This window comes from Ovis canadensis, chromosome 4 (genome assembly GCF_042477335.2).
Source record: "Ovis canadensis isolate MfBH-ARS-UI-01 breed Bighorn chromosome 4, ARS-UI_OviCan_v2, whole genome shotgun sequence".
Taxonomy (NCBI): domain Eukaryota; kingdom Metazoa; phylum Chordata; class Mammalia; order Artiodactyla; family Bovidae; genus Ovis; species Ovis canadensis.
Genome location: NC_091248.1, coordinates 65,708,278 through 65,725,789, shown reverse-complemented (window position 1 = coordinate 65,725,789; position 17,512 = coordinate 65,708,278). Strand labels below are relative to the sequence as shown.

Genomic DNA, 17,512 nt, shown 5'->3' with positions numbered 1-17,512 from the left:
GAGTTAAAACTTAAAATTTTCTTCTTAAAGTCACTAATTCAGTTTTTTCAGAACAGATTTGTAGTAGAAATTAAGTGGAGTTTTTTAGTCTTCATGATAGTTTTACCTCAGACAGTTATATCAGGAAAGAAATGAAAGTAATTTTATGGGAATTAAAATTGATAGTGAAAATTATATGAAAATCATGGAGTTAAGGCATATTTGACTAGAAAGTTTATTTGCATAGATAGCCATAGTGGGTACTAATTATATATGCCTTCTTCTTTAATTAAAAAGAACTTCTTTCTTATTTCAAGTTATACATACTTACCATTAGACATTACTGAATATAGATAAGCAAAAAGAAAGTATTTTTTCTAGATGTTGTCTTAATACGCTTGCATTCCTGATACATTTGTATTTAGAAGCATCTTATAAAATGGGCCTATCAATTTTCTATTTAAGTTTAGGTTCATTTGGCATGAAGTTAAATTGATTTGTATCATGGCTTTAAATTCTAGGCCTCTGGAAGATTTTTCAGATTGGTTTGTAGGCTTTTGTTGAGCAGCAAATAATCATCTTTCCAAATCTTCTAAAATTCATTGACTACATTTATTTACTATTAACTCATCTACAGAAAGAAAAAGAATTTCTACAATTGTATTGGTAAGGTAAGAGCCTCATAAGAAGTTAACTCTCAAATACAAAAATAGCTTGTTTAGCAAGCAAGAAGGCAAACAATTTAATTACCTTGTGGAATCAGAGGACAGAGACTCACTGACTTGACCTGCACCCCAGTGCTGCAGCTGTGAGGTACATTCTTGAAACCTACAAGTTTTATATAGGACTTTTGAGAGCTAGATGCCTTTACTTTCTCAAAGTTTATCTTTACTAAAATTCATTGAGGAAAAACACATCTGACACAAATAACCCTGGATCTAAGTTGGTTAAACAGTTGTGACATTTGAAGTGTTGTTTACATGAATTGAAAACAATATCATTGTAGAGATGAAATGACTTTTGGTCGGAAACCAATTCTTCCCATCATAGCCATTTTTCAAAAAGCTAAAGCAAACTGGCAGATGTTCTGCAGAAATTTGAGATTTATTGTCACAGTCTGTTCAAATGATTCCCTTCTTTTCCTCTTCCTAAACTTCAGCATTTTCTTTAGTTAGGACTTTCCAACTTATTTGAGGGATTTCAAACCATGGTAAATACACTGGATGAGGAGAAAACCTCTAGTGTATTTAAATTTGTCTATACTAAGCAGTTTACAGTAATTTCTGTTAGTTCCTCAAGTATTATTTCATGCAGAAAGGAAAAAGTCTTCATCATTTGAGTTTATCGGTTTGTCAGTATTTGGGAGATGTGTCATGCAACCATGGATTTGAATTTGCTGTTTATTTCACTTGGCTATATAAATCAAAAGTAATGTTACATAATGTAGAGACATGATTGTTTTATACAAACAAAATCATCTTAAACTGAAAAGATCTGATACTTGACCTTCATCTTAAATTATAGCAGATGAAAATGTCAGTTGCCTCTGGTGGATTTAATAAAGCCAAATGTCAAATGGGAAGGTGATTATAAGCTTTAATTATGTGGTTTTCAGGGATAGGTTTCTTGAAAAATCAAGGCTTTGATAGTGTCTATAATTGGAAAATTCTTTTCATCATAAGGAAAATTCTTTTCATCACTCTACATCTGTGCAAAAATCAGAAATTCTAAGAAATAAAACTAAATACAGTTTCATTGTGTGTGTGTGTGTATATATTTTTAAGTCAAGTGATTGTTTTTTCCCATAATAAAATCTGAAGTCTCTTATTAAATGTGCAATGGGTCTGGGTGCTAGACTTTTATTTTTTATGTTGATCTATGCTCAAAATTCCCCAAGCCAGGCTTCAGCAATACGTACAACTTCCAGATGTACAAGCTGGTTTTAGAAAAGGCAGAGGAACCAGAGATCATATTGCCAACATCCGCTGGATCATGGAAAAAGCAAGAGAGTTCCAGAAAAGCTTCTATTTCTGCTTTATTGACTATGCCAAAGCCTTTGACTGTGTGGATCACAGTAAACTGTGGAAAACTCTGAGAGAGATGGGAATACCAGACCACCTGACCTGCCTCTTGAGAAACCTATATGCAGGTCAGGAAGCAACAGTTAGAACTGGATATGGAACAACAGACTGGTTCCAAATAGGAAAAGGAGTACATCAAGGCTGTATATGGTCACCCTGCTTATTTAACTTATATGCAGAGTACATCATGAGAGATGCTGGACTGGAAGAAGCACAAGCTGGAATCAAGATTGCCGGGAGGAATATCAATAATCTCAGATATGCAGATGACACCACCCTTATGGCAGAAAGTGAAGAGGAACTAAAGAGCCTCTTGATGAAAGTGAAAGAGGAGAGTGAAAAAGTTGGCTTAAAGCTCAGCATTCAGAAAATGAAGATCATGGCATCCTGTCCCATCACTTCATGGGAAATAGATGGGGAAAAAGTGGAGACAGTGTCAGACTTTATTTTTTTGGGCTCCAAAATCACTGCAGATGGTGATTGCAGCCATGAAATTAAGACACTCCTTGAAAGGAAAGTTATGACCAACCTAGGTAGCATATTAAAAAGCAGAGACATTACTTTGTCAACAAAGGTCTGTCTAGTCAAGGCTATGGTTTTTCCGGTAGTCATGTTTGGATGTGAGAGTTGGACTGTGAAGAGAGCTGAGCACCAAAGAATTGTTGCTTTTGAACTGTGGTGTTGGAGGAGACTCTTGAGAGTCCCTTGGACTGCAAGGAGATCCAACCAGTCCATTCTAAAGGAGATCAGTCCTGGGTGTTCATTGGAAGGACTGATGCTAAAGCTGAAACTCCAATACTTTGGCCACCTCATGTGAAGAGTTGACTCATTGGAAAAGACTCTGATGCTGGGAGGGATTGGGAGAAGGAGGAAAAGGGGATGACAAAGGATGAGATGGCTGGATGGCATCACCGACTCGATGGACATGAGTTTGAGTGAACTCTGGGAGTTGTGATGGACAGGGAGGCCTGGCATGCTGCCATTCACGGGGTCGCAAAGAGTTGGACACGACTGAGCAACGGAACTAAAAACTTTAGGATATAAAGAACTGTATACCTTAAGAATCTCTGCTACCCTGTAATTAATGATTAGTGAGTTTCTGTTAGAAATAGTGAAAACTTTGGAAACTGTCACAGTTTCTAAGTTCAATTTATAAATCCATTTTCAATATGCAGTTACAGGTTATGAATGAAAAAGGATAAGATCAGTTAGAGGTGAGGGGAAGGGATGGTGAGAGCAAGTTTGAGGAAGATGAGGAAGAACAGGGTTTATTGCTTTTGATTATTGCAGATGTACCTGCCTTGCTATTATGAAACACTTGCATGCTCATTCATGTTTTAATGGAAGAAATATTGAAGTAGGTATCCTGAGTTGCCATCCTAAATTCTATCCAAGTATGTTGAACATACTCAAGGTCATTCAAGAGAAACAGTGGCTGGAGTTTTACAGTATCTAATATTTCATTGAGTGTCTAGATATAGATAACTGGGACTTTTTGTTTACTTGTTTTTATTTTTATTTCTAGGATTGGTCTGAGGTAGTAGTCAGGGAGACCTCCATGATGGAGCAGAGATTTTGTTCAGTTGTTTTTGGCTTAATCTCACAAAATAAATTCTTTCAGTTAACTGGTGATTGATTACCAGGCAGCCTAAGGTTAATTGATTTTAGGTTTCATAATTAACCTTAAGTTTCTGTTTCAGGTTATGAATATAGGTTTACTGTAATGAATCTGTCAGAAATACTAAACTGTATTAATCATTATTAATGGCTAACTCTTAATGCTACTGAATATGTTTGATTTGATGGTACTTGGCTTTGGAGCTCTTTATAATCAAGACTAGAGGTCATGTTATAATATATGTATTAAAATGGGCACAGATAACACAAGGAAGCTTTTTATAAACGTAGCCCTCAAATTGTTTTACATTCAAATTACTTTAAAATGAGCTAGAAACTCATTTATGGAATTGGTGATCAGGTCTTAGATATGGACCAAAAGATGTATGTTTATTAGTTTTTAAAGGAAAAAAATTGTTTTTAAACTCCCTGCAAATATCTATGGTATTATAGTATTTACATTTAGTGAGATTCTCTTTATTTGTAAATTTAGTTTCATATTTTAACAATTTTAAACATACTGAAAACGAAAGTTTTAGCAATAGAGGGAGTATATTTTTCTCTTCTAAATTTTCCATTTTTTGCTGTTGTTGTTTAGTCACTCAATCTATCCAACTCTTTTGCGACCTCATGGACTGCAGCCCACCAGGCTCCTCTGTCCCTGGGGTTTTCCGGGTAAGATTAGACAAGTGGGTTGCCATGTCCTTTTCCATGGGATCTTCCTGACCCAGAGATTGAACCCGCGAGGTCAAGTTGGCCCTTTTCTGGTTGAGCTGATTGTTAAATTTTCAGGAACTTCATGAGCTGGTTGTTAAGCACAACTAGTATTAAAAATTAATTGAAATAAATTATGTTAAATAAAGATAATAAAAACTCAAAAGTTATTGCTGCCTATTCATTATTATCTATGCTACTGAGGTTGATTTTATCTGAATGGTGATCATACTGTATTATGATATGCAACGTGTATCTCTTCCCAACTTGGTGTTCAGTGACTTCACATTTGATGGCTTGAAACTGGTCATGATGGGAGTATTTACAACACAGAAACTGGCTAATGCCTAAGTCACCTTTTGTTTTTCTGAGGAAGGCATGTGTAAAGACATGCTAGCACACCATATCATTGCCTGCAGTTTGCTAGCTTTTGATTTCCCTGCTGCTAGACCCTCCTTCCAGTACTTTGTCCAGAATAACCCACCAAGCTTAATTTTCCTAGACAATAAAAGCTGAACATGGGAAAGGAAGGGATGATGTCAGAAGAATGTCGTAAAATATAGTTTTTGCCATTTAGTAACAAACAAATTTAGCATCTTTGAGCCTCCATTCCTTTATGCTTAAGGTAAGGCAGTCATCTCTTTTTGTTCTGCCTACCTATCAAGACTTTCAAATTAAAATGACAGGAAACCAGAATTGAAAGAGACACATGTACCCCAATGTTCATCGCAGCACTGTTTATAATAGCCAGGACATGGAAACAACCTAGATGTCCATCAGCGGATGAATGGATAAGAAAGCTGTGGTACATATACACAGTGGAGTATTACTCAGCCATTAAAAAGAATACGTTTAAATCAGTTCTGATGAGATGGATGAAACTAGAGCCGATTATACAGAGTGAAGTAAGCCAGAAAGAAAAACACCAATACAGTATACTAACACATATATATGGAATTTAGGAAGATGGCAATGACGACCCTGTATGCAAGACAGCAAAAAAGACACAGATGTGTATAACGGACTTTTGGACTCAGAGGGAGAGGGAGAGGGTGGGATGATTTGGGAGAATGGCTTTCTAACATGTATACTATCATGTAAGAATCGAATTGCCAGTCTATGTCCGACGAAGGATACAGCATGCTTGGGCTGGTGCACGGTGATGACCCAGAGAGATGTTATGGGGAGGGAGGTGGGAGGGGGGTTCATGTTTGGGAATGCATGTACACCCGTGGTGGATTCATGTCAATGTATGGCAAAACCAATACAGTATTGTAAAGTAAAATAAAGATTTAAAAAATAAATAAATAAATAAAAGTATACTAAACTACAAAAAAAGACAATATGCTAGTGTTTGTGAAAGTGCTGTACAAACATAATTTTTCTTATTAGTGGTAAAACACTTGCTTCATCTTTTCACTTATTGACTTTAGTTTACAGAATAGAGTTTATATCCTAAAATTGCTGCCCCAGATTTTTCACACTCTCACTGACCCCTGTATCAGCAAATGTGGCTCCAGTGCTTATGTTGGCTACTAGATGGCAAGCGCCAGGTGGTTGTGCCAACACTCTCTCAAACAATGCCCACTGTAGATGCTATATGATCATGAGACTTATTTACTGTGTTCAGACTGTCCTCAATATTTTCGTTCTTGTTCTCTTTGAAAAACTGCCAATGGATCACAATGGGCAATAAAGATGAACCTTACTATCATCCTTTGTTGAGATTTGAAGGCTGTTGTTAAGATGCAAACATTGCAAGTAAAAAGGAAAAAAGCTTGACATATTAAGCCATTGTCTCTTGATATCTTGGTCAGAAATGTTTGGTAAAACTCCCGAGCCTTTGAGCTTGGTTGTAATTCAGTTGAATTTTAAGGAAGGACAGGTTGTAGATATGCTGGGTACACAGGGAAGGGGTGAAGACTGGGGAAGTGTAAACAAGAGTCTGAACCCGCTGGGTGGGAGTGGTGAAGGTAGGCGAGAGAGCCTTTTGCAGTTTTGCCCTGAAACAATGTCAAAATGTTTGCGTTTGGCATAGCATTTCCTCTTTTTATGCAGAATGGCTTTGCTAGAATACTTTTCTGTCATGAATTTATTTGGCCTCTCAGATACTGCTGAAACACTCTTTTGATTTTTGGTGGGTGACATGCCTTGATATATTACCAAATTCTCAGTGACACCAAACTTTAGAACTCTCTGAAGAAGGATAGTAAGAGTAAAAACATATGCTGAGAATCACTAATTCCAACTTCAGTTCATTTTGTTAATAAATACATGACATTTAACATGAGAAAGGTCTCATTTGCTCAACAACTTTCATTTAGAAGTCTCTTTTTGTACATAATTTCTTTAACAGTTCTGCCCCGCCCTCCTTCCTCTTTGTTTTCCCTTTGATTTGTATTTAGATTTTCTAGCCTCTGTGAAGATTGTTGTTGTTTATTTGCTAGGTTGTGTCTGACTCTTTGCAACCCCATGTACTGTAGCCCATCAGGCTCCTCTGTCCATTGGGTTCCTCAGACAAGGAGAGTGGAGTGAGTTTCCATTTCCTTCTCCAGGGAATCTTCTCCACCCAGGGATTAAACCCACATCTGCATTGGCAGGCAGATTCTTTACCACTGAGCCACCTGGAAAGCCTCTCTGTGAAGATTATTTTGCCGTATTCACAATAGTTAGAAACAATGTATTTGAAAATAACTTCGGTATCCTGCCTAATCATTTACCAGGCCAGCTTCCATCATAAATTGTTATTTATTAGATATGTAGCAGGCCGAAGTGCGTAACTGTTGTGAGATGAGGAGACAAAACACAAGAAAATTATGATCCCCACCCTCATTCAGGGGTGATGATTAAGTCAACAAATTGACACACACTACTCATTAGCCCTCCAGCTATAGTTAGTTCATTCCACAAACAGCACACTGCTGAGGATTGTGTACTGCGATGTGTTGGGTGTTGTTTGAGGGTCTGTCTTATCATTCATAGATCATTTTGTAGAGGCTGGACTTCAGCAAACTATAAACTTTTAATATCTGGTTATTTTAGGGAAATTTCTTCTCACCTCTCTCCTTCCCACCCTTCCTTTTATATTTTTATACTTTTAGTGTAGAATGTTTAGTAGTTTTCTTTTTTTTCCTCTCTGGGAAAGTTTCTACCACAATTCCTAATCCTTTTAGAAAAAGCTATAGTCATGTCAGTTCAGAGGTGTTGATGTTTTATACAGTTGAGTTCTATGAGATATGAATCTCTGATATTCATAGAAGATGCCTTACTTTATTCACATATTTATGCTCTGCTCTTTTCCACATGCTAGAAAATTTGAAACTTTATCTGATTTCAAGTCTACATTGGAGATCAAGTTAACAGTTATATCTGTTTCTCCTCTCTTTATTTTAGCTGGACCAGACCAATTTTGAAGAAAGGATACAGACAGCGCTTGGAATTGTCAGACATATACCATATCTCTTCTTCTGATTCTGCTGACAATCTATCTGAAAAATTGGAAAGGTATGTCCATGAACACTGTTTATTAGTTGAAGAGAGAAATTAATATTATTAGAGACTAGAGAACTACTATTGGAGGGCCTAATTCTTAAAATGGAGTATTTATAATAGGAACATCCTATTTTCTTGATGAAGTCTTGATCAATTAAGAATTAACCATAGAAGGGATGAAAGAAAACCATTTCCCTGAGAAAATATCTTTTTTTTTTTTTTGAAAAATACGTATTTGAATTCTGAGAAGCTATCACTTAAAGAACATTAAGTGGATTTTGTGAAGACTGGAATAATATCTTTATGAAGCAAGTTGTGTATATTTGTCTCTAGAATCTTAAATCATGAATACAGATATGCATACTTGGAAATCTTAGGGTAAAGGCAGTTGGATGTCAAGGATATGTAGAAGTTTCATATTTTTGAGCACATATTGAATGCCAGGTATGGTATCTCCTCTCAGCCTCTCTGGAAGGAAAGTATCATTATCTCTACCTTATAGGAGAGCAAATTGAGGCTCAGAGAGAGAATTTTCCAGCTAATAAATGGCTGAGCTCTGGTTCAAACTCAGGTCCATACTCCCAGCTTCCCCCAAAACAGTGTTTCGCATTGTAAAGAAGTCTTCTTTTTATTTTATATTTTATTTTATTATTTTTTTGGGGGTCTCAATGAAACTTTATTGAATTGGTTTTTGATATAGAAGTTTTAATACCCACACATTTCATTCAAATACAACTTTTCCACCTGAATAGGTGATAACATGCTCTAATTTTCCAACTGAGGAAATTTGAAGTAATTTTGACTCAATAGTTTTCATTATTTTATGTATTTAAGTTGAGTGGTTAACACATTTGAATCTACTGTCTCTTCACCCCTTTGTATATACTTGTAAGTTTTTCATATAAACATGCATCTTATCTGTACACTAAAATTCTTTCTGTAAAATTATCTTTCTATATAAGCTCATGAACAAATTGTGAACATGCATAATTGTCCTCAGAATCTATTAATTTTATAGCCCAGTGACACCACCTCATTGAATATATGAGTCTAAAGACTCTTCCATGATAGAGAGTTTGTGGGGACAACACCTTCATTTGTCTTATCTGATTTGAGAGTCCAAACTATTCTTTAATATGGGAATCTTCTGGGATAGAGCATCTTTAGACTAATTAACATTTGTATTTTTATTTCATGGACCAAATTCAATGAAACTTTTCATAAATTACTGTAGAAATAAGATCTGAAACAGTGCTTTATGTGTTAGAAGTCTTCTTTTTAAAGAGTATTGGTTACAATCCTTTTGATTGCCAGTAACAGGAATCCAATCAAGTAGCTTAAGTAAATAAAAAGAGGAAATGTATTGACTCATGTAGTCCATCTGTGTAAAAGCTTAGGGAGAAAACTGCCGTTAGGGACTCAGTGGAACCAGGAACTGGTTTTATTGTCTCAGATCCGGCTTCCTCCATGCAGTGGATCCTCAGAACGCTTTGCTCATGTCTTTACAGACCACTGAGGAAAGAGTCTTTTCTTCAAAAGTGAAAAATCCCAGAAACTTTCGAGTCACATGCTTACTTCTTGGACCAACAACAATCTGTGAATGAGCTGGACAGGGTCTTGTGCCAGCAGTACAGGATCTGATATCAGATGAGGGGGAAAGAGAAAAGGGAGTTGGCAAAAAAGAAACAGAAGCAACTACTTTTTAACAGCACCAAAATAAACGAGTAGACTTATATTTGTTTACTTTATTTTCATTAAACTCATCGAATTTCTTTTGAAGTTTCAAGGCAGATAAGGCATTTAGCCTTTATTGTTTCTTGGTTTTATTCAAAGAATTAGGATGGTGGAAGTAGCAGATTCACATTTCCAAGATCAAGCACCAGCTTCTATTATTGAGCACTTAGTGTATGTAAGTGTCATTAAGGCAGTATTACTTTGGTTTTTTGTTTTTGTTTGGTTTGTTCTGGTTATGATAAATAAACAGAATAAAGTCTAGAATAGAGTCTGGTATATATAGCTGTCCCTTGGTAGATCCCCTATGGATACCAAACTTTATGGATGCTCAAGTCCCTTATATCAAATGTTATATTATTTGCATATAACCTACATATATTCACTTTAAATATTTTAAATATCTCTAGATTACTTATAATGCCTAATACAATGTGAATGTTATGTAATAGTTGCCAGCACACGAAAAATTCAAGTTTTGCTCTTTGGAACTTTCTGAAAATTTTTTTTTGGTGAATATTTTCCTTCCCCAGTTGGTTGAATCTAGAGATGTGGAACCTGAAGACATGAAAGGCCAGTTTTAGTAGGTGCTCAAAAGACATGAAAGGCCAGTTTTAGTAGGTGCTCAGTGAATGTTTGTTGAATGAATAAATGATGTTTGAATGTGAAATGGCTGACATTATGCAAAAACCTGTAATGCTGCTGCAGGGATAAAATATATAAACATAATACATTGTAGTGATGTCAGCAAGTTCAGAATAATCTAGTAGATAGTGAATATCTAAGTTCTAAATGGATGCTGAACAGAAGATTAATCACAGTAGGACTAGGCTACTCAAAACCTGTTATACCTGAATTTGTAGTATTATCTGGTCTAACACTTTTTTCTCCTCAGTTTTCATGTCTCCATATCAAATGTAGCCACTTTGTTCCAATTCAACAGCTGTGTGCCAGCATAAGTCCATAAACTCTATTAATATTTTTGTCTTTGATGGGTATTTCTTCTTGCTTCTCATTTCTTTTTTAAAAAATAAAAGTTGTTATTTAGAGTTTATTCAAACATTTTGGAAGAGTGACATACACTTACGGTACTTTGTACCTTTCAGTTCAGTTCAGTCGTTCAATCATGTCCGACTCTTTGTGACCCCATGAACTGCAGCACACCAGGCCTCCCTGTCCATCACCAGGTCCCAGAGTTCACTCAAACTCATGTCCATTGAGTGGTGATACCATCCAGCCATCTCATCCTTGGTCGTCCCCTTCTCCTCCTGCCCCCAATCCCTCCCAGCATCAGGGTCTTTTCCAATGAGTCAGCTCTTCGCATCAGGTGGCCAAAATATTGGAGTTTCAGCTTCAACATCAGTCCTTCCAATGAACACCCAGGACTGATTTCCTTTAGGATAGACTGGTTGGATCTGGCAATCCAAGGGACTCTCAAGAGTCTTCTCCAACACCACAGTCCAAAAGCATCAATTCTTTGGCACTCAGCTTTCTTCACAGTCCAACTCTCACATCCATACGTGACCATTGGAAAAACCATAGCCTTGACTAGACAGACCTTTGTTGACAAAGTAATGTCTCTGCTTTTAATATACTATCTAGGTTGGTCATAACTTTCCTTCCAAATAGTAAGTGTCTTAATTTCATGGCTGCAATCACCATCTGCAGTTATTTTGGAGCCCCCCAAAATAAAGTCAACTAATGGTTCCACTACACTCTTGGAAAGTGACCCTGCCTCATATTTCAGAAACTGATTTGTGACAAAGGCCCTTAGGCAGTTACCCTGCCGTTGAAGTACATTGGTCCATCTGGCTCAGTTTGTGACCTTGGATTTGAACTCTGTGTGTCCCTCCTGTGTGCAAACCACACATCCATTTCATGATTATAACTCAGCTATGTACTTGCTAAGTATAGAATTTCTTCCCTTGTGATTCAGCTCTTGGTGTTCAGAATGCTTACTGGGTTTATTGTGGTGCTGTGGGCACCACAGCATCTACCTTCACTGCCAATTCCTTCAGGTTCCAGTAGTACAAGTCCCATCCACTAAAAAAACTTCTCCAGCTTGGTTTCCCCCCTCAGATCGCTACCCCATTCTTTTTTTTTGTTAATTTTTTTCATTGTTAATGTTTCTCTGCTTTCCTGGTTTCTCCACTTCTTCTCCTTTCCTTTACATCCTAGCTCCCTGACTGTGGTTTTTGTGTTTACCATGTTATTAAAATGATGTTGACCATGTTCACCAGAGGTCTCTTAATATCAAATATAATGACATCTTCCTACCATGACTTCAGGGTTGACCACTTCTTCCCACCTTGAAACCGTTTCTTTGGTTTATGTACCACCTCCCTTCCTGGTTTTCTCATCTGACTCATTATTCCTTTGAAAGAGGCAGATTCCGCCTCCATATTTCGCTTCTTACCCTGTTGTGAATCACTGCATGACATGGAAGGGAGGCAAGTACTGTGTGTGAGTAAAGAGTGGAAAGAGTGTGAGCAGATAGATGGATGGCATAGGGTCTAGGTATGATAGATAGTAAGCTTCTCAGGAAAGCCAGTGTCCATGTACAATGCCCATGATTGCCAAATCTGCCTTCATCTCTCAGATGTGTGAGCTTCCTTTGGAATAACTTAGAACACCTCTAATAATGGTAGATGGATAGTAATGAGAATTTGTTGTTCAGTTGCATCTGACTCTTTTGCAACCCCATGGATTGTAACACACCAGGCTTCTCTGTCCATGGGATTTCCCAGGCAAGAATACTGGAGTGAATTGCCATTTCCTTCCCCAGGGGTTATTCCCAACCCAGGGATTGAACTCGAGTCTCCAACTTTGGCGGGCAGGTTCTCTACCATTGAGCTGCTAGAGAAAGCCAGTGATGAGAATAGCTGTTGAAAAAAATGCAGAATCTTTATATAATTCTTTCCTTTGAAACTTCTCATCTCTGTACAATATAAAAGGGAAGATGAAGGGTAACATTTAGGGATATACTTTATCCACTTGGAAAGAAGAAGGTTTTTATTAACAGAAAGTAATGGCAAAACCTTAAGTATAATCAGGTTATGGATGTATAGTATTAAAGAAAAAGCAACATTTATTTAATACCAACCGCTTTTCATACTTTTAAATTTCTGTTCTACCAAAAAATACAGAATTTGATTCTATCCCAATTTTCCAAAGACTTTTATTTGAAAGTGACATTTTATGATATTTGTTTCATACTCCTACGTTTAAAAACAAAGTCCAAATAGTAAGTTTTTCTAATGTTAAATTACAGAAAAATCCACCTGACTTTTAATCTTGTTTTTGGTTTTACAGCTAAATTTTGTACAATCCACTACAGTTACAAATAAAGAATAAGACATGAAGGAAAAAATTAAGTATTTATTTTTCACCTTGTTCCAAGCACAGTTATGTGTATTCATAAGAGTTGTATTTTACTTATCCAACTCTCACATTCATTGATTTTTAGAATCCCAGAACATTTCTTTAACATATATAATGTGGACTTGCCATGAAGTCAACTCCTTGAAAATTGGTGTATGGTGGAGCACTGAATTCAGCCAAATATCTGCCTGAGATAGTGTTGGAAGCTCCCCACAAGGTTTTTGTCTCTCTGGTCACTTGGGTTAATCTCCATGGATGTACTTGTGTGAATAAAACTATGTTAAGGGAAATAGAGAATTCTAATATTTGCACATGCAACTTACTGGTCCCACTTTTTATTCTTTTGCAGAGAATGGGACAGAGAACTGGCTTCAAAGAAAAATCCCAAACTCATTAATGCCCTTCGACGATGCTTTTTCTGGAGATTTATGTTCTATGGAATCATATTATATTTAGGGGTAAGGTTTTTATTTGTAAACTCACTGTAGGTAAAGTAATTACATTCATTTTTAAGATTGTAAAAGGAATAGGGTAATCTGGTACACAGGAAAAAGGACTAATCTAACTCCAAATACAAAGAAACCACTAAAACTTTAGTGGAGACAAGTAAAAAGTGCTTAAAATGGGTTCAGTAGAATAAATTTCTTAAAAAAGAATCATTTCTGTTATCGCAAATCACATTATCGTACTGGAATATGAGATTGCGGGTGATTTTATTTTCCTGCATTCAACATAAGAAGGTCAGGAGACAGTATCAGGAGAATTAGGTAAAATTCAGCTAATTTCATAGATGAGCATTTGAAATATTTTGAAATCATATCTGCATGCTGAATTGTTTTAAATAGCAAAAATGAAAAGTATGGCAGTGAGGTACTCCTGCAGTATGTTTTCTCCGTCTTCTGTGTCACCTTCATTGTGAAGAGATCTCCATGTGTGAGGACTCCAGGCTTTATGGTGCTCAAGTGCATTCTGTGATGTTCCCTAGCTGCTGTCAAATGTGACTCTAATCTATTACTTTTTATATCACCAGAGCATCATGTTGTATCCTTGATTGTAACCTGTAGAAGTGATGGCAAGTTGAAAACTTACTGTACAATATTTACTTTGGGAGGTTAGGTACCAACTGGATGGATTTGTGTTGTAATTATATTGGTCTTCATGCCTCTGGGAGTGAGGCGTGCAGTAGTGCTCCCCAAGAGGTGCCCAGCAAGTTGCATTGCTTTAAGAACTTGTGCTTAACACATAACCAAATAAGTACGTTTCCACATTTGTTTTGACGAGGATGATCACATGTTTTGTAGTGCTCTTGATGACCTCCTGGAAGACATTCTTCTGCCTTTTGAAATTATCTGTTTATCTGTCCATCTCTACGGAAATGTGCAGTAGTTTGGGGGTGATGCTATTTTATTTGTAAATATGAATAAGGTAGCTGAGGAATTAATTATCTTTTAAGATATTTTTGAGATGATTTTTCTTAATGAGAGCACCCAGACTTTGGGAAACAGTTTTATCTATTTAAAAACTTGTGTTGTTTGCCTTGCTGACTACAAACTCTGCCTTTGAATCAGAGTATTAAAAGTATAGTTCTCTCTGGCCATAACATAATGGTCATCCTTGGATCAAAGTGACTACTTCAGACAATTGTTATGCCATTACTAAGGCCGTGGTAAAACTCATTTTTCTTTGTGTTCTTCATCACATGCTGCTTCCATTGATTAACATAAACACGACTGAGTAGAAGCTGGGAGAAAAGGCTTAATTATTAAGTCCTTTTTTTTTTTTTTTTTTTTTTTAATTTTTAGTTTTTTATTTTTTAAATTTTAAAATCTTTAATTCTTACATGCATTCCCAAACATGACCCCCCCTCCCACCTCCCTCCCCAGAACATCTTTCTGGGTCATCCCCATGCACCAGCCCCAAGCATGCTGCATCCTGCGTCAGACATAGACTGGCGATTCAATTCACATGATAGTATACATGTTAGAATGTCATTCTCCCAAATCATCCCACCCTCTCCCTCTCCCTCTGAGTCCAAAAGTCCATTTATGCCCTGCCTGACTTGTGAGATAGTTTGTTCCTCTAGATTCCACCAGGATAGAAGTTTCATGTGAACAAAAGCACTCATCTAAACGTGGAAATTTAGATGATCCATGAACATATTTATAAAATTTATATTTGGTCTGATATACACAGATCAAAATATAGTTTAATATTTATTGAGTATCTTAGCTATTCCAGGTTCAGCATCAAGCCCTTTATAAAGATTATTGTATTTAATTCTCCTAGTAATGCTATGAAGCAGTCATTAGTATCTCTAACATATAGAAAAGAAAATTGAGATGCAGGAAATTAAGTAACTTTTCCAAAGTTATGCATATGGCAGATTTGGTGATAGCCAGGTCTCTTTGATTCCAAAGCCTGTGACCCTTCCATTAGATCAGATTGTAATTGCTCTGTAACTGTATAATGATTGTTTGTCAGTACTAAATAGAATGGTGGCTGTAGTAATCAGTCGTGGGCCTGCTGATCTACTCTGCATCTTCTCAGGGGATACAGGTTAAAAGTTTGAAGGTTGAGGATTCTTCTAGGGTCACCTCAGGGACAAATCTGAAGAAACTTCGATTTTGGTGGCAGGACAGGGGAACCAACTGGAATGTTTTGTGTGAAATCCACCCAAGAGCCAGAAGTGCTAAGGGTCAAAGATGTAGAAAATACTAAGTGGTAGAAGAATGAAGTGAATGTGGAGAAAGACTAGCTTATTCTTAAATGTCTCAAGCCTAAAAATATCCCAGCAAAAGGAATGTTAAAGCCTTTCTAGGTGTATTAATTAACTACCCAGAGGTGGTAGTGAGGAGTGACGGATGCTCCTGAGCTAAGCTGGGCCCAAAGCCCCTGGACTGGAACTTACAGCATGTTTAAAGGGCAAAGTTGATTTCCATCAGCTCAACTTCCTCTGATAACCAGCAGAATATGGGCGAGGGAAAGGACTGATGGGGAGAGCAATTGACATGTGTATGGTGGGAAGGCAGGGAGAGAATATTTATTGGCACAGGTATGGTAAGGCTGTGGGTTTCTCAGCCTTGTCACAGAGTAAAGGCTTCATGGCCTCACTGTGCAGTTTTAAGCAGTGAAAATGTTGAAAACTGTTAAGTCTTTAAGAATTTATATAGTGGTCATTAAGACAGGTATACCTTCTCAGGGCATCTGATCTCTCGACTCCATTCTTTTTATCTGTTACAGGAAGAAAAGAAGGAGAGAACATTTCACTATTCCAATAAGACCTCTCTCCTATAAACAACTTATACCAAATGCCTTGGTATTTATTGTATTCTTTCTGGGCATTACTTCTTTCCTGTGTGTGTGTCATTCTGGTAATTTTTGTTTCATTAAATGAGCAGGGATTCTCAAACCTGCTATAACATTACTCTTGGTAAAAGATGGACATACTTTCAAGATGTCTTGTGTATTCTTAGTCCCTCTAAACCAGGATAATTATGGTGTAAAGAAGGTTTGATTGGTTTCAGGACTGACAGGAAAAGTACTATAAAATTTGCTGTTGACTGTGAAAGGTTAAGAAGAAAAAAGGAAATGCCGTCGCAAAAGAGTTTGTCTCTCTGCAATAGTGATGTAATTTTAAGTCATATTAGCTATGGCCTCTACTCATTAACTATGTACTTGTTTTCTTTTTCTTTTCTGCGTTTGACTCAGCAGCCAGATACAAAATTGCCTTTAACATCTAAGACTCTAAGCATAGAAGGAAAACTGACTGCTGAAAAATTAACTATGGGAGTCAATTAAGGACAGTTAGAGGGAGTCAAGAGAAGGGAGTTCTATAAGCAGATTGCTTAGAGAATATGGTTATCATGATACCTTTATTATGATAAATTCACAAGTCCGTGCTCAAATATATTTTTGACTGCTAGGCAGCTCTGGGTATATCATCAAATTGAGATACACATCAGTAAAACTTGGGTCAAACTACTTTTTTCATTTAAATCTCTTAAGCCCCAGAAGTTTAAGGGGCATAAAGATGTCTTGGGACTTGTGCTGCTAGAGTTCTCAAGTCCCACAGTCTGTGTTGCAAAAGATCTTTGTCGTCATGTTTGGACAAAGACATTGGGTAGGTGTTTGAGTTCAGGCATACTGCTAATGAAGAGAGTGTTTGGGGAAATTCTACACGTGAGTAGTCTCTGGTTTAGGCACTATGACTTACTTATGTCCCTTTTCATTGTTGCTGTTGTTCAGTCAAAAGTCGTGACTCTGACTCTTTGCAACCCCATGGACTGCAGCGTGCCAGGCTTCCCTGTCCTTCACTATATCCCTGAGTTTGCTCAAACTAATGTCCATTGAGTTGGTGATGCTATCTAACCATCTCATCCTCTGCCACCTTCTTATCCTTTTGCTTTCAATCTTTCCTAGCATCAGGGATTTTTCCACTGAGTCAGCTTTTTGCATCAGGTGGCCAAAGCATTGGAACTTCATCATCAGTCTTTCCAATGAATATTCAGGGTTGATTT

The 17,512-nt window shown here is 36.9% G+C and overlaps 1 protein-coding gene across 1 annotated transcript in view; it reads left to right on the top strand.

The window, feature by feature from the left end:
• Nucleotides 1–17,512, top strand: part of CFTR (CF transmembrane conductance regulator) — a 184,844-nt gene that overhangs the window by 19,871 nt on the left and 147,461 nt on the right. Inside the window, exons 2-3 of the mRNA XM_069587941.1 lie at nt 7,785–7,895; nt 13,345–13,453. Of these exons, the coding sequence (XP_069444042.1) occupies nt 7,785–7,895; nt 13,345–13,453 (220 nt within the window). The remainder of the gene's footprint in view (nt 1–7,784; nt 7,896–13,344; nt 13,454–17,512) is intronic.